This window comes from Dipodomys merriami, unplaced genomic scaffold, assembly GCF_024711535.1.
Source record: "Dipodomys merriami isolate MVZ:Mamm:240054 unplaced genomic scaffold, mDipMer1.0.p SCAF_71, whole genome shotgun sequence".
In the NCBI taxonomy this organism is placed as follows: Eukaryota; Metazoa; Chordata; class Mammalia; order Rodentia; family Heteromyidae; genus Dipodomys; species Dipodomys merriami.
This window is the reverse complement of record NW_027206302.1, coordinates 6,145,373-6,169,956: the sequence shown is the minus strand read 5'-3', so window position 1 is coordinate 6,169,956 and position 24,584 is coordinate 6,145,373. Positions and strand designations below refer to the sequence as shown.

The following is a 24,584-nucleotide window of genomic DNA, read 5'->3' as shown; positions in this document are numbered from 1 at the left end:
ACAGAAAAAGCCAGTAGTGGTGCTGTGGCTCAAGTGGTAGAGTGCTAGCCTCGAGCAGTAGCAGCTCAGGGACAGGGCCCAGGGCAAGCCCAGGGCTGAGAGAGAGAGAGAGAGAGAGAGAGAGAGAGAGAGAGAGAGAGAGAGAGAGAGAGAGAGAGAGAGAGAGAGAGAGAGAGAGAGAGAGAGAACAGATTTTGAGGAATAGAGAAAGGAAAAAGTGTTATCTGAAGTCACAAAGCAGGATTGAAATTCCAGTTTCTCAACTCCCAACCATACTCAACTAGTCAACCTACTCAAATATGCCTACCCTTCCAATGGACTCCAAGGAGCTCCAAGAAACTAGGGACCCACTCGTCCTCACAGTTTTGTGTTGAGTCTACTGGCCGGCGCCTCTACACCTCCGACCAGCAGGGGGCACTGTGGCCATCCGGGTAGCATAGTCTCGAGCTCCCTGTGTTCCTTTTCCCTCGGTCCCCGAGGCACTTCCGGCCCGCGCGGAACTTTGGTGCAGCCGGCTGCACAACGTGAGGGATACGCAGGCGGGACAGGCGGCAGGAGCTGCTTCCGGCCTTGGTGGTGGTGTGAATTGAAATTCCGTGGCGGAGAGAAGATGGAGACGATTCTGGAGCAGCAGCGGCGATACCACGAGGAGAAGGAAAGGCTCATGGACGTCATGGCCAAAGAGATGCTCACTAAGAAATCTACGGTGAGTGGGACGTGCTCAGGGCCGCGTCCGGGCCCCTGTCCCGCTGACCCTCCCAACGCCTTCTCGGGGCGCAGACCCTGCTTGCGCCCAGGCCCTGCCTCCTCTTGGGTCGCCTCGGAGCACGGGTAACGTTCTCCCGGGGCTCCCCGCACCCCAGAACACCTCTGCTTCAGCCGCTAAGACCTAAGCGGGTACACCCCGCCCTTGGGCCGCCTTCCCATCCCCAGTACTCATCTAACGGCCTTGTGTCACTGTTTGCCTTTCTGCAGCTGCGGGACCAGATCAATTCCGACCACCGCACTCGGGCCATGCAAGATGTGAGTACCCAGCAGTCTGTCTCTTCTTGGGTCCTAGTGGGCGGGAAAAGCGGGGCGGAGAAGGTGGGAACTCGACGGGAGCCTTGACCACAGGTAAGTGGGCTGGCCAGTCCACGGCTGTCTGATGCGAAGGCGCTACACTGCCCTTCCTCGCCTCTCTTCAGTGGGGAACGTGTTCGTTCTTAGAGGCTCGAAACCATGACCCTTGATACATCTTTATATCCCTTGGACGTACACAGAAGGTTCACTGTCTTTGAAATAAGGGAGCAGTATATGTTAATGTTTTTCTTCCAGGACACTGGGGTTTTTTTTGTTTGTTTTTGTTGTTGTTTTTGCCGGTCCTAGGGTCTGAACTATGGGCCTAGGCACTGCCCCTCAGCTCTTCAGCTCAAGGCTAGCACTCTACCACTTGAGCCACAGCACCACTTCCAGCTTTTTCTGCTTGTGTGGTGCGGAGGAATCGAACCCAGGGCCTCATGCATGCAAGGCAAGCACTCTACCAACCACTGAGCCACCTTCCTAGCCTTCTCCTCTTTTCTTTTTCTGCTGATACTTGGGGCTTGAACTCTAGGCTTCGGCACTGCCTCTTAAAGTTTTCTAACTGGAGGCTGACACACTTCCACTTCTGGCTTTTTGGTGGTTAATTACAGCTAAGAGTGCCATAGACTTTCCTCCATGAGCTGGATGAACCTTGATCCTCAGATCTCAACCTCCCTAGTAGCTGGGATTACAGGTATGAGCCACTGGAGCCCAGCTGGATTCCTTATTTTCAAAGAAACTAAACAAAAGCAATGTGGATAATTTTTTTCTCCACACATTTCTATTAGGGTATATCAATTTTGCAAACACAGTAAAACTCATTTTATTGTGTTCAAGATAATTTAGGGAGCCGGGCGCTGGTGGCTCACGCCTGTAATCCTAGCTACTCAGGAAGCTGAGATCTGAGGATTTCGGTTCAAAGCCAGCCCGGGCAGGAGAGACCGTGAGACTCCTATCTCCAATAAACCACCAGAAAACCGGAAGTGGCACTGTAGCTCAAGTGGTAGAGCACACGCCTTGAGCTGAAGAGCTGAGGGACAGCGCCCAGGCCCAGAGTTCAAGCCCCACGACCGACAAAAAAAAAAAAAAAAGATATTTTAGGGAAGTTAGTGATTCTATATAAGCACAGAACCATTCTGTCAGTCCTAATTATATTAGATAATCAAGATATTTACTTGTGTTAGATACTAAACAAGACCCAAGCAGACTTTTTTTTTTTTTTTTTTGTCAGTCATGGGGCCTGAACTCTGGTCCTGAATGCTGTTCCTCAACTCTTCAGCTCAAGGCAAGCTCTCTACCACTTGAGCCACTGTGCCACTTCTGGTTTTCTGAGTGGTTTATTGGAGATAAGAGTTTCACAGACTTTCCTGCCTGGGCTGGCTTTGAACCACAATCCTCAGATCTCAGTCTCCTGAGTAGCTAGGATTACAGGAGTGAGCCACTGGCACCTGGCCGCAAGCTGACTCTTTTTTTGTTTTTTTTTTGTTGTTTTTTTTGGGTCCAGTCTTGGGGCCTGAACTCTGGGCCTGGGCACTGTCCCTCAGCTCTTCAGCTCAAGGCTAGTGCTCTGCCACTGGAGCCACAGTGCCACTTCCGGCTTTTTTTCTTTTTGCTTATGTGGTGCTGGGGAATCGAACCCAGGGCCTTATGCGTGCAAGGCAAGCACTCCACCACTGAGCCACCTTCCCAGCCCCCACAAGCTGACTCTTAAAGGTTCCAGAAAGCATGGGAACTTGTAAGGCATATCTCATAAAGTCCTTGGGCTTTGACCAGAGGGCCCTTGTTGTTTGTTAGCTCTACAGTTGTACCAGTTATTTCATTCTGATGTGTTTGTGTTTGCATTTCAGAGGTATATGGAGGTCAGTGGGAACCTGAGGGATTTATATGATGACAAGGATGGGTAAGTTGACACTCAGCCAGTCCAGCATTAAGGGCTTCTGAGGAGCCATGTAATGAAAGAATTAACTTTGTGCACTAATCTATTTGGATTTTTCCTGAAATTGCAGGTTAAGAAAGGAGGAGCTCAATGCTATTTCAGGACCCAATGAGTTTGCTGAATTCTATAACAGACTCAAGCAAATAAAAGAATTCCATCGGAAGCACCCAAATGAGGTATGGCCTGAGAGAACATTTCTTCCAAACCTACCTAAAGACCATACTAAAAGATGTAAGGACAAAAGGAAGGAAGGAAGGGAGTTGTTTCATGTAGGTTTTTTGTCTTTTTTCAGACATGAACTTTTAGGTGAAGTGTCTCAGGAGCAGTTGGAGTTAGGTGACAGGTTAATGCAAGAAATGAAAGCTTTAGCCAGGCGCCCGAGCTCATGCCTGTAATCCTAGCTACTCCGGAGGCTGAGATCTGAGGATCGAGGTTCAAAGCCAGCCCGGGTAGGAAAGTCCATGAGACTCTTATCTCCAATAAACCACTAGAAAACTGGAAGTGGTGCTGTGGCTCAAGTGGTAGAGTGCTTGCCTTGAGCTGAAGAGCGCAGGGACAATGCCCAAGCCCAGAATTCAAGCCCCACAACCAACAAAAAAGAAAAGAAAAGAAAAGAAAAGAAATGAAAGCTTTGATTTGGATTTTGGATCATTACATGGACTTTATGGTTAAAGCTAGTAGCCATAGAGTTGTGGGAGACATAAAATGTAAAAAGAGATTGTCAGAAATATTTATTTTTTTTAAATGCTCATCTGGGGGTTTGAAGACAGGGCCTGGTAGTGTCCCTCAGCTTTTTTGCTCAAGGTTAATACTCTACCACAGCTCCACTTCTGGCTTTTGGGTGGTTAAGTGAAAATAAGATTCACAGACTTGCCGGGCGCCTGTGGCTCACGCCTGTAATCCTAGCTACCCAGGAGGCTGAGATCTGAGGATCACGGTTCAAAGCCAGCCCGAGCAGGAAAGTCCGTAAAACTCTTATCTCCAATAAACTACCAGAAAACTGGAAGTGGCACTGTAGCTCAAGTGGTAGAGCGCTCACCTTGAGCTGAAGAGCTCAGAGACAGTGCTCAGGCCCAAATTTCAAGCCCCATGACTGACCAAAAAAAAAAAAAAAAGATTCACAGACTTCCCTGCTGGGACTGGCTTTGAACCCCAGTCCTCAGATCTTAGCCTCCTGAGTAGCTAGGATTACAAGTATGAACCACCAGAACCGAGCCTGTAAGAATTTTTTTTTTTTTTTGGTCTGGTCGTGGGGCCTGAACTCTGGGCCTGGGTACTGTCCCTCAGCTCTTCAGCTCAAGGCTAGCGCTCTACCACTTGAGCCACAGTGCCACTTCCAGCTTTTTTTTCCTGCTTATGTGGTGCTGAGGAATCGAACCCAGGGCCTCAAGCATGCAAGGTGAGCGCTCTACCACTGAGTCACCTTCCCAGCCCAAGAATTTTTTTTTTTTTAATTGTGAATATACCGTACAGAGGGGTTACAATTACATGGGCAAGATATTGCCTGTAAGAATTTTTCCAGATACTTTGGGGCACGCTTAGGATAGTGTACTTAACAGAAAAGCTATCTATGAACACATATCACAAAGGCTCAGAAAGGTGGTCAAGGTATCAACTATTTTTGATTGGTGATTGCCAGGATTATTGTTTCAGTGAAGTAGTGGAAATGAACTCTGGTTACTGGGGTAATGTGAGTAATGAGTAAGTAAAAGTATGGATTTGGAACATGGATAAAAAGGCTATTAGAAGCCCAGCATGGTGGCTCTCACCTGTAAGCCCTACTCTGGAAGTGGGGGAGGCAAGAGGATCTTGAATTCACAGCTAGCCCAGACAAAGGAACAGATTAAGGAGGGAGCCTAAAAGGCCAGAAAGGAGAAGCTCACTACTACAAGAGTGTGCCATCTGCCCTCATTTGATTTAATCAAAGTCAGGTACATAAGGGGTTTTTTGTTTTTTTGTTTTGTTTTTGTTATCACCAGAGCTTGAACTCAGGGCCTCAGGTTCTTCCTAAGCTTACTTGCCTATGGCTGGTGCACTACCATTTGTGCCTCCCATCCAGCATTTTTCTGGTTAACTGGAGATGGCTGCTTTTTTTTTTTTTTTTTTTTTTTGGTTGGCAGTGGGGCTTGAACACTGGGCCTGGGCGCTGTCCCTCAGTTCCTCAATTCTTCAGCTCAAGGTGAGCACTCTACCACTTGAGCCACAGTGCCACTTCTGGTTTTTCTGGTGGTTAATTGGAGATAAGAGATGTTCTTGCCCAGGCTGGCTTTGAACCGTGATCCTCCGGTCTCAGCCTCCTCAGTAGCTAGGATTACAGGCATGAGACACCAGCGCCCAGCATAAGGAATTTTTTAATTCTCCCCCAGGTAATGCTAACATACAGCAAAGTTTGGGAACTTGTAGTGTAGAAAAAGATTGTTAATAGTGGCTACCTATTTTCAGAAGTAAAAGTTTTCAGTAAAAGAGGATTTGCATTCTTTTATATGATTTGAGGTTTTCTGAGCATGTATTTTTAGACAATATGTGAAAAAAGTAACAAAGTAACTGGCTTCTCTTGAAAAAAAGTAAGGCCAAGTAATATGTCAGAAGTGCAACCTTGTGTATGTCTCATTTCTATGACATTGAGTTTATCAGCAAACCCACCTGAACATTTCTCTTGTCTCCCAGATCTGCGTGCCAATGTCAGTGGAATTTGAAGAGCTCTTAAAGGCACGAGAGAATCCAAGTGAAGAGGCACAGAGTAAGTCAGATTTAACATTTCTCTCCTTTACAAACATACAAGTTAGTGACAGCTCAGATTTGTGCCCAAGGCCTCAAGAAGCTTAGAGCTGGGTTTTTCTGCTGGTTTTATATTCACTGATTTTTAGATTAGATTGATATCCGAAGCTGGCTTTTTACAAAACATTCATTTTGTGCTGTCCTTGCTTAAGTCCACTGGCCTGGAAAGCTGGTCTGTTGACTTTGTAAGATAAGAAAGACATTTGGGAAAAAGATTGCCTCATGGAGTTGGAACAGTCCATTGGAAAAATGTCTAATGTCTGAGTCATTAATATGTGTGATTCCTTCAGACTTGGTGGAATTCACAGATGAAGAAGGATATGGTCGTTACCTTGATCTCCATGACTGTTACCTCAAGTACATTAACCTGAAGGCATCTGAGGTAAGGATGGAGTGAGGAGAGAGGGTCTGATTCTTGGGCTATATCATGCCGCTGAGCCAAAACTGTTAAGACATGAACAATCAACTAGTTTTTCCCTGTGCTTAGTAACTATTGCATGCATAGTAAATAGGCAATTCACTTTCATCAATGAAACTATTCAAAATGAAAGTCAGGTTTTTACAGTAAATTCAACAAACATTTTATGTATTAATGCATTATTTCGTTTATATAACATGCACATTTACTTTTGTGAAAATAAACTCCTCTGCCTGGTGCTGGATGGCTCATGCCTGTAATCCTAGCTATTGAGGAGGCCGTTTGAAGCCAGCCTGAGCAAGAAATTCTGTGAGACTCTTATCTCTAATTAGCCACCAGAAAACTACAAGTGGAGCTGTTGCTCAAAGTGTTAGAATGTTATCCTTAAGCAAAAAAACTCAGGGATAGCACCTAGGCCCTGAGTTCAAGCCCCAGCACCAACCAAAAGATAAATTTATAAATAAAAGTAAACATTGTTGCCAGGCACTGGTGGCTCATGCCTTTAATCTTAGCTACTCAAGAGGCTGAGATCATGGTTCAAAGCCAGCCCAGGCAGGAAAGTCCAAAGTGCTCTCTTTGAGCTGAAGAGCTGAGGGACAGTGTCTAGGCCCAAAGTTCAAGCCCCACAACCGACAAAAAACAAAATTAAAACAACAACAACAAAAAACATTGTTTAAACCCATAAAACCATATTCTGGGGTAGGTGCGTATGGTACTAAGTTATGAGAGGTATAGCATGATCCTTTACAGCAAAGGTCTATGCAATATCTTTTCTAAAGGACACTTAAAAATAGCCCATCATGGGCTGGGAAGGTGGTTCAGTAGTAGAGTGCTTGCCTCACATGCATGAAGCCCTAGGTTTGATTCCTCAGCACGACAGAAACAGAAAAGGCCAGAAGTGATGCTGTGGTAGAGCTCTAGCCTTGAGCTGAAGAGCCGCCCTCAAATCCAGAGTTCAAGCTCTACAAATAACAACAACAACAACAACAAAATAGCCCATCATAGGAGGTGAAGTTGAATATGACAGTCTCAGAAAGGCCCCAGGAAGTTTATGATTGTTTCTTATAGAATTGTGAAGAAATATCTCCAGAGTGAAGTGACTAAACTTTAAGCTCTGAGGACAGATTGCTTATTCATTTTGTTCTTTTCTGGATCCCTCTACTTGGGAGAAAGATGCTCAATAAGTGGTAGTATGAATAATCATTTGGCACCTTTCAGGACTTTATTTTAGGATGTCATAGTTTAGCTCAAGATATGTCTGACATGTAGTACATAGCAGCAAATGTTTCTTTTGTATTACTGCTTGTTAACTTGATATTTATTTTGTAGAGTTAATGATGTATCTGATATTCTTTTACTTGGTTCAGAAGAACCAAATCACTATTTGTACTAAAGGATGGTGAAATAAAAACTAAAGTAAGCCAGGCCTTATTATTTCACTAGACAATAATCAATTCTGATCTCACTTATTGAAGATTAATTTTAAGTTAGTACACTCACCCAACTTTTTTGTTTTCACTTTCTCCTTTTAGAAGTTGGATTATATCACATACTTGTCCATCTTTGACCAGTTATTTGACATTCCTAAAGAAAGGAAGAATGCAGAATATAAAAGGTAAGTATTTTGTGTGTGTGTGTGTGTGTCTAAAAGGTAAGTATTAACATCTTGTAGGCTTCTACTGAATTGGATTCAAAAGTAATGTGAAGGACTGGGAATGTGGCCTACTGGTAGAGTGCTTGCCTAGACTGCATGAAGCCGTGGGTTCAGTTCTTCAGTACCACTTAAACAGAAAAAGCCGGAAGTGGTGCTGTGACTCAAGTGGTAAAGTGTTAGCCTTGAGCAAGAAAGAAGCTCAGGGACAGCATCCAGACCCTGAGTTCAAGCCCTAGGACTGGCACAAAAGAAAAGAAAGAGAGGTTGGGTGGGGGGGAGAACGAGGGAGGAAGGAAGGAAGGGTGGGTGAAGGCTGGGAGCTGGTGTCTCACACCTGTGATCCTAGCTACTCAGGAGGCTGAGATCTAAGAATTGCCATTCAAAGCCAACCCAGGCAGGAAAGTCCATGAGACTCTCATCTCCAATTAACCACTAGAAAACTGGAAGTGGTGCTGTCGCTCAAATGATAGAGTGCTTACCTTAAGCTGACGAGCGCAGGGACAGGGCCCAGGCCCAGATTTCAAGCCCCACGACTGACTAAAAAAGAAAAAAAAGGAAAAAGAAAAGTGAAGGTGGGGCGCCAGTGGGTCATGCCTGTTATCTAGCTACTCAGGAGGCTGAGATCTGAGGATGGAAGTTCCAAGCCAGCCTTAGCATGAAAGTCTGTGAGACTCTTGCCTCCACTAAACTACCAAAAAGCTGGAAGTAGAGCTGTGGCTCAAGAAGTAGAGCACTAGCCTTGGCCAAAGAAGTTCAGGAGTACTAACCAGGCACTGAGTTCAAGCCCCAGGACTGATACCAATAAAGGAAAAGAATAATATGCAGCTTTGAGGGCAAAGTTTTGAATTTTGTTGCCCAAAAGGTATACATGAGCTGGGTTTCAGTGGTTCACACCTGTAATCCTAGCTACTCATGAGGCTGAGATCTGAGGATCATGATTAAAAGCCAGCCAAGGCAGGAAAGTCTGTGAGACTCTTTATCTCCAATTAACCACCAGAAAACCAGAAGTGGCTGTGTAGCTCAAGTGGTAGAGTGCTCATCTTTAGCTGAAGAGTTGAAAGATAGCACCCAGAGTTCAAGACCCACGACCAACCAAAAAAAAAAGTATGTCTAAATAACTTCTATGGCTTATTGGATCTAAGAGCTATGAACAAAGCAGTTTTTGTTTTGTTTTTCCAGTACTACCTGGGCTTGAACTCCAAACCTCTTAGTTTCACTCAGCTTTTTATTTTGTTTTGTTTTTAATTATGACTGTTACTCAACCACTTGAGCCATACCTCCAGTGCAGTGTTTGGCTAGATAATATGAAAACGAAATCTCTCAGATTGTTCTACTCAAGCTGGCTTCTAGAGCTTCTCCCATCTCTGCCACCTGAGTAAATAGGATTACAGGCTTGAGCCACTGGTGCCTGGCTTAAAAGATAGAATATTTATAATTCTCTGACTTTGGACAAGATGAATTTGGCTTTGGACAAGATGAATTTGTGAGCACATCTTCAATCTTATACCCATACTATTTTTGAATTTGCTTAATTGTTATAGAAGGAAGCCTCCCATTCATGTGAAAAATTTTAGATTTTTCTCAGATTGTGGCAAAAATGAGGTGCCTGGATGTGATGTTAAACCCAAATTTTTGTGTTAACTCTGCTCCTGGTTAGTGAACCTATACTCCTAACTTCCCCTCTTTTTCTCACTTTTTACCAGAAATAGTTACTTGTGAGTTAATTAATACATGAAAAATTGGCATTATGTTATAAGGATAAAAGGAGTGAGAAGCTGGCTCACACCTGTAATCCTGCCTACTCTGGAGGCTCAAGTATGAGAATCAATGTTTGAAGCCAGCCTGGGCAGGAAAGTCTGTAAGACTCATCTCCAATTAACCAGCAAAAAGCTAGAACTGGGGGAAGGATTCAAGGATTCAGCCAAGATTGAAAAAGCCAAGAGTGCAAGGCCTAGAGTTCAAGTTTCAATACTGACACAAAATGGAGGAAAGAGGGGGTATTGATGTTGGCGTGAAAATACGCACATTGAAAAATGATTGTTGGGCTGAAGATGTCGCTTAGTAGTAGAGTACTTGCCTAGCATTCAGGAGACCTTGGAATCCAAAAATAAGTGACTCAGTCTGGCTCTGGTGGCTCACACCTGTAATCCTAGTTAGTCAGGAGGCTGAGATCCTAAGGATCACGGTTCAAAGCCAACCCAGACAGGAAAGTCCATGAGACTCTTATCTCCAGTTAACCACCAGAAAACCAGAAGTGGAGCTGTGGCTCAAGTGGTAAAGCACTTACCTTGAGCTAAAGAGCTGAGGGACAGCGCCCAGGCCCAGAGTTCAAGCCCCATGACCAACCAAAAAACAAACAAACAAAAAACACTAGTATTACTAGAATTATGAGTGAAATTTATGGAGTAAAAGAGTGTATCAACAGTAGAAACCCTATTTTCTCTATGTGTACTGTGTGTTCCTTTGTAGGTACCTGGAGATGCTGCTTGAGTACCTTCAGGATTACACAGACAGAGTGAAGCCCCTTCAAGATCAAAATGAACTTTTTGGGAAGATTCAGAACGAATTTGAGAAGAAGTGGGAAAATGGCACCTTCCCTGGGTGGCCGGTAAGCTTTCATGGGGTGTGGGTAGAGGTCATGCCAGGCCTTGAAATGGCTATTTTACTTCACTGTTGGGCTTCTGCTTCAGGCATTAGTTGCTGTTCTTTCAGTATAAGCTCTGTCCATGAAGTGTCCTCTGGCAGGTATGCTCCGTTTTCTTTGTATTCTTTTTTTTGCTTTTTTTTTTTTTTGTCGGTCATGGGGCCAGTGTTTTCTGCTTATATGGTGCTAAGGAATCGAATGCAGGGTTTTATGCATGCAAGGCAAGCACTGTACCACTAAGCTACCTTCCCAGCCCTTTCTTTGTATTCTTTGGCACAAGATTTGTCATTGAGGGGGCATCAGTGGCTCACACCTATAATCCAAGCTACTCAGACAGCCTGGGCAGCAAACTCTGTGAGACTTTTATCTCCAATAAACCATTCAGGAAACCGGAAGTGGGCTGTAGCTCAAGTGGTAGAGCACTTGCCTTGAGTTGAAGAGCTGAGGGACAGCACCCAGGCCCCAGAGTTCAAAGTCCCACCACGAACATTAAAAAAAAAGATTTGCCATTGATTGTGCCCAGGATTTTTACTGCCTACCTTATGGTTGCTGTGTGGTTCCTGCTAACCTAAAATTTATTTATTTATTTATTTATTTATTGTTATCTACTTATTTATTTGATCAGATTGTGCTATAGAAATCTATGTATTTTTATTCCTGATGGTAAACTTAAGTTTTTCTTGAAATTCAATGACTTATTAGTCATCTGGGTGGTTTTTTTGTTGTTATTTATTTACTTATTTATTTAGTGCTGGTACTGGGGCTTGAACTCAGCCTGAGTGTACCCCTTAGCTTTTTTTCTTCAAGGATGACACTCTCCCATTTGAACCACAGCTCTATTTCTAACTTTTTGCTAGTTAATTGGAGATAAGAGCCTGGGATTTGTCTGCTTGGGCTGGTTTCAAATTATGATCCTGAAATCTCAACCTCCTGAGTAGCTAGGATTATAGGCTGAGCCACCAGTGCCTGGCTTGTTTTGTTTTTTGTTTTTGCTTTCTTGAGTCTGAGTCTTGCTTTGTACCTAAGTTGGCCTTGAACCTTCTTCCTTCCTGAGTGCTTGCATAGCAGGTGTGCTCTACTACACCTGGCTCAGGTCATCTGTTCTATTACTCAATTCCTGTTTGGTCCTTACTTATAAGTGTGTATAATAAAGGAGCCAACCATACCTGGTAATTTGGATGGCTCTCACCTTCATCTGAATAAACTTGAATTTTATTTCATTTTTTAATTTTTTAAATTTATTTTTTGCCAGTAGTGGGGCTTGAATTGAGGACCCAGGAGCTGTCCCTGAGTGCTTTTGCTCAAGGCTAGCACTCTACCACTTGAGCCATAGCGCTACTTCCAAACTTGGATTTTAATAAGCACCTCTTCTTTTTTCCAGAAAGAGACAAGCAGTGCCTTGACCCATGCTGGAGCCCATCTTGACCTCTCTGCGTTCTCCTCCTGGGAGGTATGTTTCCAGCAGCAGTACTGATCTCACCTGTACGTCTTTGAGAGAAACCACTTGTTCTCCTATCTTTAGTACCTTGGACCTATAATAAGACACCATTTTCTGGGAACAGATATATATAAGGAATGAGGGAAGATAAAAAGGAAATCTAGCTGGGCACTGGTGGCTCACACCTGTAATTCCTAGCTACTCAGGAGGCTGAGATCTGAGGATCACAAGGTCCTGGGTTTGATTCCCAGCACTGCAAAACAAAAGCAAATAGCAAACAAAAAGCCATATCCAACTATGAAAACTGGGAAATAATAATTCCAGTTTAAGTTAAGCTGTGATGAAGGTATTAGAACACTACCAGTATGACTTGAATCTGAACATGTCTCAGAATCAGTTCTGTGGAGAGTTTGAACTTACTACATGGCATCAGTCTGTGGAACATGCTCCCACGCCACAGCCTGGGAACTACCACACACTAATAATGCATTACTATTTCCTCAAATTATGTGGTACTGTAATTTGTGTGTTTTATTACAGGAGTTGGCTTCCCTGGGTCTGGACAGATTAAAATCTGCACTCTTAGCTTTAGGCCTGAAATGTGGTGGGTAAGGACTCATTTTTCCATCAAAACTACCATTTGCTGTATGTTTGTGTGATCCTCTTCGTGCCTGTGGTTACATTTTTTCTGTCACCCATACTGCCTGTGTAGTGAAGTCACTCTGAAATCCTGTGCCCCTCTCTCTTTAGGACCCTAGAGGAACGAGCCCAGAGGCTGTTCAGCACCAAAGGAAAATCACTGGAGTCTCTTGACACCTCTCTGTTTGCCAAAAATCCAAAAACAAAGGGCACTAAGCGGTGAGTGGTGATGGGACAGTACCTATGCTGTGGGGTTTTTTTTGTGTGTGTGTTTTTGGGTTTTTTGGCTGGTTGTAGGGCTTGAACTCTAGGCCTGGACGCTTTCCCTCAGCAATTCAGCTCAAGGCAAGTGCTCTACCACTTGAGCCACAGCGCCACTTCTGGTTTTCTGTGCTTTATTGGAGATAAGAGTCTCATGGACTTTACTGCCCAGGCTGGCTTTAAACCATGATTCTCAGATCTCAGCCTCCTGAGTAGCTAGGATTACAGGCATGAGCCACGGCTTCTGCTGTGGCTTTTAAGTATCAATTCCATAGAGACTCTTACTACAGTGGAAGTTTTTTTTTTTGTTTTGTTTTGTTTTTTTGGTTGTTTTTTTTTTTTTTTTTTTTTTTTTTTTTTTTTTTTTTTGTCGGTCGTGGGGCTTGAACTCTGGGCCTGGGCGCTGTCCCTCAGCTCTTCAGCTCAAGGCGAGCGCTCTACCACTTGAGCTACAGCGCCACTTCCGGTTTTCTGGTGGTTTATTGGAGATAGGAGTCTCACGGTCTCTCCTGCCCGGGCTGGCTTTGAACCGCGATCCTCAGATCTCAGCCTCCTGAGTAGCTAGGATTACAGGCGTGAGCCACCAGCGCCCGGCTACAGTGGAAGTTTTTAAGACTGTTTTATTACCACTGTTTGTTCATAGAAATCCAGTCTGTTGTATAGCTCTGTTAATGTTTTTGGTTCTTATATAACAAGAACAATTTGTGCTCAGGGGAGTGGAAACTGGTAAAATTTTTGATGTTGACATGCTGTTTTAGGTGCCTTTATTACCTTTATAAGTAATAAATACAGTGGAGGGTTTTAAAGGATTAGTAAATTCAGATATTTATTTATTTATTTATTTTGAGGGGCTTGACCTCAGAGCCCAGCACTGTCCCTGAGCTAGCTCTCTCAAGGCTAGCACTCTACCACTTTGAGCCACAGTGCCACTTCCAGTTGTCTGGTAGTTAATTGAAGTTGAGAGTCTTAGAGACTTTCCTGTCTTGGCTGGTTTTCAACCACAATCCTCAAATCTCAGCCTTCTGAGTTGCTAGGATTACAGGCCTGAGCCACTGGCGACCAGCTCAAAGAATATTTTTTCTTTTCTTTTTTTTTTTTTTATTCAGGTAGCAAAGAGTTTATTGGGGGGCGCGGGGAGCAAACTGCCAGCCTGCATGAGATGGAAGAGCACAGAGACAGAGGGGAAGGAAAAGTAAAACTCAAAGAATATTTTTCTAAGCTAATTTTTTCCAATAACAGAAGCTGTTCTTGCTTGCTTATCTAGGGTATTTTTTGTAATTATCACAACAACCCTGAAAGTAGTTTTCCTGATTTTTGTTGGTTGAGGATTTAGAAAACTCTTAGTATAACTTTCTTACAGTTGCTAAGAGCAGAATTCAATATTTGGCAATGTCTGCTTGCTTGCAAACTCATTCTTCTTTACCACATTATATTTGTAGGTTATAACATGAAATTTAAGTGGTTTCTTCCCTTGTAGGTGAGGTCAAAGAGCAAACCTCCATGTATCCTAAAAAATAACCTCAGGACTTCGTGAGGATTTGGTGAAACGAATAGAGCATTTGCTCTGTTTGTCATGTGTAATTTTATTTATTTATTTATTTTCTTGGACACCAGTCCTAGGCCTGAACTTAAGGCTTGGGTGCTTTCCCTGAACTTTTTCCTCAAGACTATCATTTGAGCTTTTTTGTGGTTAATTGGAGATAAGAATCTCATGGACTTTCCTGCCCAGTCTGGTTTTGAACCACAATTCTAAGATTTCAGCCTCCTGGTTCTGAATTCAAGTCCCAGGACTGGCAAAAAGTAATGTGAGCCACCATCACCTGGCTTTCATGTATATGTATTTATTTATTTTTTGCCTTGGGGCTTGAACTCTGGGCCTGGGTGCTGTCCCTTAGCTCTTCAGCTGTCCCTTAGCTCTTCAGTTCAAGGCTAGCACTCTACCATTTAAGCCACAGCACCACTTCCGGTTTTCTGGTGGTTTATGGGAGATTAGAGTCTCACGGACTTTCCTGTCCGGACTGGCTTTGAACAGTGATCCTCAGGTCTCAGCATCCTGAGTAGGATTACAGGTATGAGCCACTGACACCTGGCTCCATAAGTAATTTTTTTTTTTTTGTCGGTCATGGGGCTTGAACTCTGGGCTTGGGCACTGTCCCTCAGCTCTTCAGCTCAAGGTGAGCACTCTACCGCTTGAACCACAGCTTCACTTCTGGTTTTCTAGTGGTTTTATTGGAGATAAGAGTCTCATGGACTTTCCTGCCCAGGCTGGCTTTGAACTGCGATCCTCAGATCTCAGCCTCCTGAGTAGCTAGGATTACAGGCATGGGCCACTGGTGCCCGGCTCATATGTAATTTTTTTTTTTTTTTTTTTTTTTTGTCAGTCATGGGGCTTGAACTCTGGGCCTGGGCGCTGTCCCTCAGCTCTTCAGCTCAAGGCGAGCGCTCTACCACTTGAGCTACAGCGCCACTTCCGGTTTTCTGGTGGTTTATTGGAGATAGGAGTCTCACGGTCTCTCCTGCCCGGGCTGGCTTTGAACCGCGATCCTCAGATCTCAGCCTCCTGAGTAGCTAGGATTACAGGCGTGAGCCACCGGCGCCCGGCTCATATGTAATTTTTAATGCAGTCATGGAATGAGTGTTCTCAAACCTGGGAAGCAAGATTGGGTGAATACAGGAACCTTGAATTACAGTTTATTTCTTTTTTTTTTTTTTATTGTGAAAATACTGTACAGAGAGGTTACAATTACATGGGCAAGATAATGAATACACTTCTTACCAAGCATTGTAGCCTCCTCCTTTGTGTCCCTTTCCCATCCCTTCCCATCCTCCCCTCTGCCCTTCCCCCACTCATTTCTCCTCCCCCCCCCCCACCAAAGTTGAAAAGTTCGTTTTCGACATAATGACTTGTACATCTCATTATTGCAATGGGTCCACCTGTATCCCTATTTAAACGATTTGTTTTTTCCCTTCCCCTCCACAAATTATACCGACATTAAATACAGTGAAAGCAGATGTTATACCGTGGGGGAGGGACATACAAAGCAACAAAGGAATAATCTCATAAATGTGTTAGAAACAATCGCATGAAAGAAAAAAACATTGACAGTTTATTTCTTGTTCTCAGAGACACTGAGAGGAACAAAGACATTGCTTTCCTAGAAGCTCAGATCTATGAATATGTGGAGATTCTTGGGGTAAGTAACTACCCTTTTCCTTGTGTGATCCTCTTAAGTGGCTCTACTGATGGTAGTAGTAAATACTACTAATGATGAAAGTAAGAGAGACAGGAACTCAGGAATTTTTTTCTGTTTCCAAATAGGAATAGAGTTCTCTCAGTCTTTTTTTTTTGTTTTTTGTTTTTTTGGGGGGTCCAGTCGTGGGGCCTGAAATTTGGGCCTGGGCACTGTCCCTCAGCTCTTGAGCTCAAGGCTAGAGCTCTACCACTTGAGCCACAGCACCACTTCTGGCTTTTTTTCTTTTTGCTTATATGGTGCTGGGGAATCGAACCCAGGGCCTCATGCATGCAAGGCAAGCGCTCTACCACTGAGCCACCTTCCCAGCCCCAGTTCTCTCAGTCTTTGGCCCATTAAGAGGTTCCTGTTCTGTTGTTGGGTGATATTCTCAAGGCTTCCCAATGTCCATAAAGGATTCTTCTGTTTATAGTGGTATCTGAGTAGTGCCTGAGCTTCTGCTGAGGCCAGAGGGTCACCCAAGAATCAGATACTCAGGTCTGGGAAGGTGGCTCAGTCGTAGAGTACTTGCCTCGCATGCATGAGGTCCTGGGTTCGATTCCTTAGTGCAACAGAAACAGAAAAGGCAGAAGAGGTGCTGTGGCTCAAGTGGTAGAGCACTAGCCTTGAGCTGAAGAACTGAGGGACAACATCCAAGCCCAGAGTTCAAGCCCCATGACCGACCAAAAAAATCAAAAAGCCCAGGTCCTGAGTTCCAGCCCCAGGAATGGCACAAAGGAGATAGAACGAGAGAAAGAGAGATTTGGTTTTATGAACAGAAATATCTGACAGCAGAATCGATAGGGGCCTGGATCAAGGAGGCTCAGACAAGTTAAAAAGTGGTTGTTTTTATGTCAGTGACAACAGAAAGGAGAAACAAAATGTTCAGGAAATTCTTGAGGGCAGAACAGATGAGACTGTTTTCTGATAGTCTGCAGCTTCAGATAAATAATTTAGGCACGTGATTGACAATCGTGTTTTTGGTCAGTTGTGGGGCTTGAACTTGGCCTGGGCACTATCCTTAAGCTCAAGGTTAGCTCTGCCACTCAGAGCCAAAGCTCCACTTCCTGTTTTCTGGTGGTTAATTGGCAACTTTCCTGCCTGGGCTAGCTTTGAACTGAGATCCTCAAATCTCGGCCTCCTGAGTAGCTAGAATTACAGTCATGAGCCACTGATGGATGACATTCATTTTGTTGTTTGTTTTGTTGGTCAAAGGACTTGAACTCAGAGGTTGGGCACTGTCTATGAGCTACTTTGCTCAAGGCTACCACTTTGAGCCACAGCTCCACTTGTGGTTTTCTGATAGTTAATTGGAAATAAGAGTCTCATTGACTTTTCTGCCCGAGCTGGCTTTGAACTGTGATCTTTAGGTCTCAGTCTCCTGAGTAGCTAGGATTACAGGTGTGAGCCACAAGTGCCCAGCTCAACAGTCTTTGACTTTTCCTTCTGGAGCAAGCAAATTGTGCTGGTAGGAAGTTTTAGTGTGAAGTTAAGACTTTTCTGTATTCTACAACAAAAAAACTTTCCCTTGGAAGTGAAGGATTAGCTAGTTTCTGGAAAATAGAAAACATCCTTTTTGTGTTTTATTATTACTTTGCTCTGACATTCCTTTTTTATATGATCTATTTTAGGAACAGCGACAACTTACTCATGAAAATGTACAACGCAAGCAAGCCAGAACAGGAGAGGAGCGGGAAGAGGAGGAAGAAGAACAGATTAGTGAGAGTGAAAGTGAAGATGAAGAGAATGAGATCATTTACAATCCCAAAAACCTGCCTCTGGGCTGGGATGGCAAAGTGAGTCCCACACTCCCACTTCCTCCCTGTTCCCCTTTAGGAAGCAACATGCAGACTGAAGTAAACTAACAGTGTTTCTTATGTGGTTTCTTTTAGCCCATTCCCTACTGGCTATATAAACTTCATGGCCTAAATATCAACTACAACTGTGAGATTTGTGGGAACTACACCTACCGAGGACCTAAGGCCTTCCAGCGGCACTTTGCTGTAAGGAACTCAGAGCCATTGGCTTGATATCCCAGATCCAACGTGGTCACATCCTCTTCGCCCCAATCAGCAGTACAGAGATGGCACCAACATACTACCATACCCCTAATGCTGATTGTAGAGATTGCTGGGGTCTGTCAGCTTCTCCCACAGCATATGGGAGGCATGAGGTTTGAGTTGTCGTGATACTGTGGTGTTGACCTAGAAATTGTGTCTATAATACAACTGAATCTAGAATCTAAACCTGAGAGAATTCCGTTTGCTCTTTAATGTCACCCATTTGTCAGTCACAGCAAACTTTACAAGCTGCCTTTATTTGGAGTCTTATGCAGAGGGATCAGGTTAGGACGTTTGAGTAGAACGGAGTAAGTGCTTTAATTCAACTGTACCCGTATCCCATTGTCCATTTGCTTCTCTCCCCTAGGAATGGCGTCATGCTCATGGAATGAGGTGCTTGGGTATACCCAACACTGCTCATTTTGCTAATGTGACACAGATTGAAGATGCTGTCTCCTGTAAGTAGCTTGTTGACTGTTTGCTAGCCTAGCCAAGTAGCCGTTCCTCCTGCAGCCACTGTCCCCAGTACTCTTGTGTATGAAGACCAAAGGGCAATAGATAGTGGGTATAAAAAGGTATAGAGCAGGGCTGGGAAGGTGGCTCAGTGGTAGAGCGCTTGCCTTGCATGCTCAAGGCCCTGGGTTCGATTCCTCAGCACCACATAAGCAAAAAGAAAAAAGCCGGAAGTGGCGCTGTGGCTCAAGTGGTAGAGCACTAGCCTTGAGCTGAAGAGCTGAGGGACAGTGCCCAGGCCCAGAGTTCAGGCCCCACGACCGGACCCAAAAAAAAAACAAAAAAACAAGACTTTTAGCATGGGTCTGTGACCTCTACGTGGAAGACTTTGAGGGAGAGTTACATATTTTTTCAGAGTTGATTTTAATGTGTTAGAACCACTAATATAAAAGAAGAAAGAAGAATGACCTCAGTAAGTTTATTTCCGAGGCAACAGGGCAGGGATACAAAAACACAGCCGCAAAATACCTCTTGGAGAAAGAATGAGTAGATAGAGCACATACAGTGTCAGGAACTTACTGCTACAGCAGTCAGAGGCCTCCAGTTTTCCTGGCAGTGGAAACATTTTCTGTCGCTATCATCTTCCTGGCAAACTCATTTTCTTTCTGGCTTCTCTCATCTCTGTCATGTTTCACTTTACCTACTCCCCTTTGTTGAATAACAGACACTCCTTTCAGCTATACTTAGCACCCTGCTCAGTGCTGTGGTCAGCTAACTCCTTTGGCTCCTATGTCCTATGTCTGGTTGTCAGATCCTCCATGGCAGAGCTAAATAAAAGTGACCTTTCAAAATGTTGCTGTGTGCCGGGCGCTGGTATCTCACACCTGTAATCCTAGCTACTCAGGAGGCTGAGATCTGAGGATCCTGGGGTTCAAAGCCAGCCTGGGCAAGAAAGCCTGTGACTCTTATCTCCAATAAGTCACTCAGAAAACCAGAGTGGCGCTGTGGCTCAAGTGGTAGAACATTAGCCTTGAGCTGAAGAAGTGAGGGACAGTGCCCAGACCCAGAGTTCAAGCTCCATGACCAACCAAAAAAAAAGTTGCTGTGTGTATGGGAAAGACAAGGTCATATTATATAGGCCACAGCTCCATTTCCAGCTTTTTTGGTGGGTATTATGGGCTTTCCTGCCCAAGGTGGCTTCGAATCTCAGCCTTCTTAGTAGCTAAAATTACAGGTGTGAGCTACCAGTTTCTGTCCCATTAAGAACTTGAAAAACTTTTTTTTTTTTTTTAATGTCGGTCGTGGGGTTTGAACTCTGGTCCTGAGTACTGTTCCTCAGCTCTTCAGCTCAAGGCTAGCACTCTACTTACCACTTGAGCCACAGCGCCACTTCTGGCTTTTTCTGTTTATGTAGTACTGAGGAATTGAACCTATGGCTTCATGCATGCTAGACAAGCACTCTACCACCTAGCCACATTCCCTTCCTTGAAAAACTTTTGGTGGTGGTGGTGGTGGTGGTTTTTGTGGGGCTTGAATTCAGGGCTTGGACACTGTCCTAAGCTTTTTTGCTCAAGGCTAGTGCTCTACCACTTTGAGCCACAGTTCTACTTCTGGTTTTTTGGTGTTTAATTGGAGATAAGAGTCTCGTGAACTCTCTTGGCTGGCATCATACCACGATTCTCAGATCTCAGTCTCCTGAGTAGCATTACAGGCATGAGCCACTAGCTCCTGGCCCTATTAAGAAATTTTAAGAGAAGTCACTTTCTCCTATGATTTCTATAGGTTGTTTCACATTAATGTCATCCTTTTAGAGTATCAGTTCTATATTCTGAGAAGTCTTTGGTTATGTTTAGTCTAACCCCCCTCCTCCCCCTGATGTGGTGCTTGAATGCTGTCCTTGTGCTCTTCAGCTCAAGACAAGTGCTCTACCACTTGAGCCACAGCACCACTTCTGGTTTTCTGGTGGTTTATTGGAGATAATAGTCTCACGGACTTTCCTCCCCCAGCTGGCTTCGAGCCACGATCCTCAGATCTCAGTCTTCTGAGTAGCAGGGATTACAGGCATGAGCCACTGGCGCCCGGCCACCTTTTCTTTTACAGAAAAATAAGGTCATGGTAAATTTTGCAGTGGAAATTTTTTTTGTTTATAGGTAGTCCAAAACAAATACAGTTTGGGGCAGGCACAAGTGTTAGAAGCAGTCACTGGGATAGCCTGCTAGAGGTGGGGAGCTGGAGGCAGGGAATGGTGCAAGCATGTGGACCCGGTGGATGACTCATCAGTCCTTATGATGCTCATTTCTCCTCTTCAGTGTGGGCCAAATTGAAACTGCAGAAGGCATCAGAGCGATGGCAGCCTGACACTGAGGTGGGTGCTGATGTGCATTGCATTAGAGGCAGACCAATGGGAAGCACTCCGTCACCCTGTAGGAGGGAGACAGAGATGGTTCTTGGTTTATCAGTGACATGTTCTGTGTGACAGTATCTACAAACTGACTTGACGAGAAGCCTCATTTGGTTGTGATATTTGTCATAATTTAAATATGTTAAAACAGGTTGTGTTCTCTCACTGAAATTCTGAAGTGACAAGTAGTCTCTAGTGCCATGGTGGCTCAGTCTTTGTCATGCACTAGATCTCCTTTGAGAACAGCATGTGCTAAGAGAGGTTTCTCCCACCCAAGGTGGGGGTGGGGTTGCTTATTGAAGCAGAGATCATCTCCAAGCTGCAGGTTTCAGAGATAAGGAATGACCAGTGTGAGTTGTGATAGCAATAGACCTCAGGCCCCTCGGAGACAGGAAGTCAACTCCTTTTCTTTCAGAACAGTAGCTTGCAGTATTTATTTTTTTAGCAACAAAACCCTTCCCAGCTGGAATGTTGGACTCTAGTATACAAAATAAAATCAAGCAGAACTGCCCTGTAAGTGGGGAAACTCAGCCTTCTCAGCCTCCTGGGGCAGAAACCTAGGCTTTTTGGTAAGCCTTTGAAAACTACTGACTTCGGTCAGGCGTTCTCAGCCAGGGTTCCTTATCTTAAACACAAGAAATGATGTAAGTGAACTTTCCCTAGGTACCCTAAAGGTACCATTCTGGATGTTAAGAGAAGTTCATACTCTTGTGGAACCCTATTTGAGAAAAAGGCTGTGCTAGATGAATGCCAATCTCATGATTGCCAGGGTGTGCCATGGGATCAGATCAAGTGGGTCAGGGTGCTGAGATTGGTTCCAGATGTTTCTCCCAGGGAGTATAGCTAACCAGGTGTACTCCTTCTATTGTAGGAAGAGTATGAAGACTCCAGTGGAAATGTTGTGAACAAGAAGACATACGAGGATCTGAAGAGACAAGGACTGCTCTAGTGTTCAGAGATGTTGCTCAACTTTGGGCTTGCCTAGGCTTCCCCGAGATCTTTTTCTATTTCTCCCAACCAAATGCTCTTATTAAAGACTCTTTGCTACGTAGTCATGGTCTAGCATGAGTCTTGTAGAAACAAGACATGCTGGCACATTGCAGGGTTGAGATGTGTTTTATCTTCGTTTTATATTAAAAAATGATTCTGTGGGAAAATAAAACCAGCCCTTATTCTCAGTGTGTCTTTTTATGAAGCCCGGGACTGAGAACTAATGCAATCTTGTATTTCTTAATGCCTCCCTACCTCATTCTCACCAACTTGAGTAGCTGCTAAGATTCTATTTTTTTAACAGGGCACATAAGTTATACAAGGGTTTCATTGTGGCATTCCCACACATGTATACAATGTATCCTCACCAACCTCACCCCCTTTAGCACTCTCCTCCAACCCACTCTCCCTCTTTCAGCAGGCTTCATTGTTCTATTTTCATACATGAATAAACTACTTCAGCAGACCATACTCATCCTCATTCACCCTCTTTTCTAATCCTACCCCCATTCCGCTGATGCCCACGCTCCCATCTGATCCTGTTTTACTTTTCTATCATCCTTTTATTTTTAGTGTATTCATTATACCAAGGCTTTTCCCTATGGTATTTGAGAATTGCTAAGAAATTACTTTCCCCCCACCCTTCCAATCCTCTATTGAAGGCTTTTGTTGTTGTTGGACATGGGGTGTGAACTCAGAACCTGGGTGCTATCCCTGAGCTCTTTCACTCAAGGCTAGTGCTCTACCACTTTGTGCCACAGCTCTTCAATCCTCTATTTAAAAACCGCTTTCATTGAGGCTCCTTATGCCATCTTCATACATGGGCTTGAATTCAGGGCCTGGGCACTGTCCCTGAGCTGCTTTTGCTCAAGACTAGCACTCTACCACTTGATCCACAGTCCTAGTTTCTGAGGAATTGAACCCAGGGCTTCATAAATGCTAGGCAAGCACTCTTACCACTAACCCACATTCCCAGCCTACACTATAGTTTGAAAGTATTTACCCTCCATCTTTCTTTTACCTTTGTTCATCTTCCTACATGTCCCATAATTAGAATCATGATCTATATGTATTTATGTATATGTGTGTATGTGTAGACATATGTATATGTGTGTACATGTCCACAAATGTTTTTTAGGTGTAGCTTCTGATAGGAGCAATATTTGGCTTTTTCAGTCTAGCTTATCTAGCTCAACATGATACTCTCCAGTCCCGCCCATTTTTCAATAGCAACTAAGATTGAATGTGTTAAGTAACTGACCTTCTCCACCCCTTCCACTCTGCTGCCACTTCCCCCACAAGGAAGGAGGAGCAGCTGCCAGCTTCCAGAGACTGCACCTGAGCCTCCCCGACTCATCCGCATACCCTTGCTACTTTCCACAGCTCAGGGGGTGGGGTAGGAATTCTGAAAATATTCTAACCTTGGAGAAGTGCTTAGGCTTAAAACAAAAGTCTAGCCAGGAGGTCACCAGTAGGCTTTGCACAGCTTCTGATTTTCTTGAGTTGTCCTTCCAGCCTCATCTGTTCCAACGAGGGATGGAAAAACAGGGGCTCATGTGGGAGACCTGTGTCCTCACAATGACAGGCACCTGGCTCTAATCCTTTTAGCTGTGGAGTCTGAAATCCCCTTGGAGAAATACAGACTGGATAAGAACTGCTTCTTGAGTAGTGGAGGCTCTGGGTCAAAGGATGAGGATGGAGAGAAGGGGGCCCTATTGCTCAAACTGCACTTCACCCTGAGCATGGCCCTATTCATGTATCAAACACCACCATCACAAGGCACCCAGACAGGTCGTTTGCTGACAGCTTTCCCCTGAATCACAGCACCCTGGCAGCTGTCACCAAGAGACAGATGAGGGCTAATGGAGAATTAGTACCAGGAGGACAAAGATCAGATGCCCCTTGGCTGTAGGAGTCAGGAGTGGTGGTTGTGCTCAGCTTCCTAGGTAAGACAGGAAGACAAAAATAATGCCCACTCCCATCACCACCATGAAAAAAAGACTTCCATGAAAAAGCAGACACATTTGGATAAAGTCTGGGATTCAAGAATCCGAATCAGAACTGCCTCCTGCCCTTGGCTCAGATCAAACTTAAGGACGAGTTGGAGTCTGAACCCTGAAGTAGTTTTTAACAAAGTAAGCCAGATTTCTGACTGAGGGTTTCCCCTTGAGCCTTGGATGTTGTTGCCAGGCCAACAGCATCCACTCTCAGGGGGGCTGTTACTAGGATGCAACTCCCCTGGGCCTGCCTCAGGCTGTCCCTGTAACAGTAGGACCTCTAGGAAGCAAAAACTGAGCTCTTAGGATCCTGTGTTTCCTACTGGTTGGCCTCCCTGCTTTCTTTTTTTTTTTGGGTCCGGTTGTGGGGCCTGAACTCTGGGCCTGGGCGCTGTCCCTCAGCTCTTCAGCTCAAGGCTAGTGCTCTACCACTTGAGCCACAACACCACTTCTAGCTTTTTTCTTTTTGCTTATGTGGTGCTGAGGAATTGAACCCAGGGCCTCAGGCATGCAAGGCAAGCACTATACCACCTAGCCACCTTCCCAGCCCTGGCCTCCCTGCTTGGCAGCCTCAGTTTACCCATCTGTGGTGTGATGACAGGAGTTTTCTCTTTACAGCCTTG

At 44.5% G+C, this 24,584-nt stretch overlaps 1 protein-coding gene across 1 annotated transcript; it reads left to right on the top strand.

The window, feature by feature from the left end:
• Positions 1-520: 520 nt before the first annotated feature.
• Positions 521-22,152, top strand: Sf3a3 (splicing factor 3a subunit 3). The gene is made up of 17 exons (XM_070008779.1): positions 521-706; positions 976-1,023; positions 2,910-2,962; positions 3,069-3,174; positions 5,666-5,738; positions 6,067-6,158; positions 7,727-7,809; positions 10,318-10,456; positions 11,874-11,942; positions 12,471-12,538; positions 12,681-12,788; positions 15,955-16,024; positions 17,692-17,856; positions 17,953-18,063; positions 18,488-18,578; positions 20,883-20,938; positions 21,846-22,152. Exons 1-17 carry the CDS (start codon positions 611-613, stop codon positions 21,921-21,923), a joined length of 1,506 nt encoding a protein of 501 aa, XP_069864880.1. The 5' UTR covers positions 521-610; the 3' UTR covers positions 21,924-22,152.
• Positions 22,153-24,584: the final 2,432 nt, after the last annotated feature.